The sequence below is a fragment of the Seriola lalandi genome, unplaced genomic scaffold (genome assembly GCF_002814215.2).
Source record: "Seriola lalandi dorsalis isolate HSWRI2012SDOR001 ecotype SW California unplaced genomic scaffold, Sedor1 jcf7180002050485, whole genome shotgun sequence".
In the NCBI taxonomy this organism is placed as follows: domain Eukaryota; kingdom Metazoa; phylum Chordata; class Actinopteri; order Carangiformes; family Carangidae; genus Seriola; species Seriola lalandi.
In genome coordinates, this window is record NW_019521038.1 from 21,717 (window position 1) to 22,496 (window position 780).

The 780-nt window shown below is 49.9% G+C and overlaps 1 protein-coding gene across 1 annotated transcript in view; it reads right to left on the minus strand.

Annotated features, from left to right (window-relative positions):
• The window catches only part of LOC111649346 (diacylglycerol kinase iota-like), a gene marked incomplete at its 5' end in the record, with an annotated part of 11,921 nt that extends 11,261 nt beyond the window's left edge, over positions 1 to 660 (minus strand). Inside the window, 3 exons of the mRNA XM_023399117.2 lie at positions 181 to 282; positions 470 to 532; positions 605 to 660. Of these exons, the coding sequence (XP_023254885.1) occupies positions 181 to 282; positions 470 to 532; positions 605 to 660 (221 nt within the window). The remainder of the gene's footprint in view (positions 1 to 180; positions 283 to 469; positions 533 to 604) is intronic.
• Positions 661 to 780: the final 120 nt, after the last annotated feature.

Consider the following 780-nt stretch of genomic DNA (forward strand, 5'->3'; position numbering starts at 1 on the left):
ACACGCGCGCGCGCACGCACACACACGCACGCACACACACACGCATGCACAGACACACACACACACACACGCATGCACAGACACGCACGCACACACACATGCACGCACGCACACACACACACACATGCGTAACTGACAGAGTGAACCAATCACAGCCTGCTTCTACTTCCTGTCTGACACGCTGATTTCTACAGGAGAGAAGAAGTACCTGGGGATGTTGAGGAACAGCAGACACTGTAGCTTCAGGTCCTGGACTTTGGCTGTCAGGTCTGTCCCATCACACTGGGGGGGGGAACACACACACACACACACACACAAACACACACACACACACACACTGTCAAACATGACACACAGCAGGACGCTGTGACGCACAGACTGACTGACATGGAGCCGGTTTTTCATGAGGTTTGTTGACAACAGGAAAAAGAAAAGCAGTCAGAGTGATGTCATCAGTGTTTCCACTCACCACCACTTTGATGTGTTTGGCGAGGTCTTTGGAACTCCCGCTCAGGAAGTCAGAAAACGCCGTCTGAAACACACAGACACACAGGTCAGACCGTTGAGTGTGTGATGGTCAGACAGACTCAGTGAGTACTCTCACCCCTGCGTAGAACATCTTGTTCCTGAAGCGGCTGTTGAACTTCTCTGGGTTCGCCTCTGAAACACAAACAACAACAACAACAACACAGTCTGTGATCAGCTGATATTAAACATGATATACTTTTATTTCATTTTTCACAGTGAGTGAAAGAGTGAGAGAGTGAGTGAGTGAGTGAC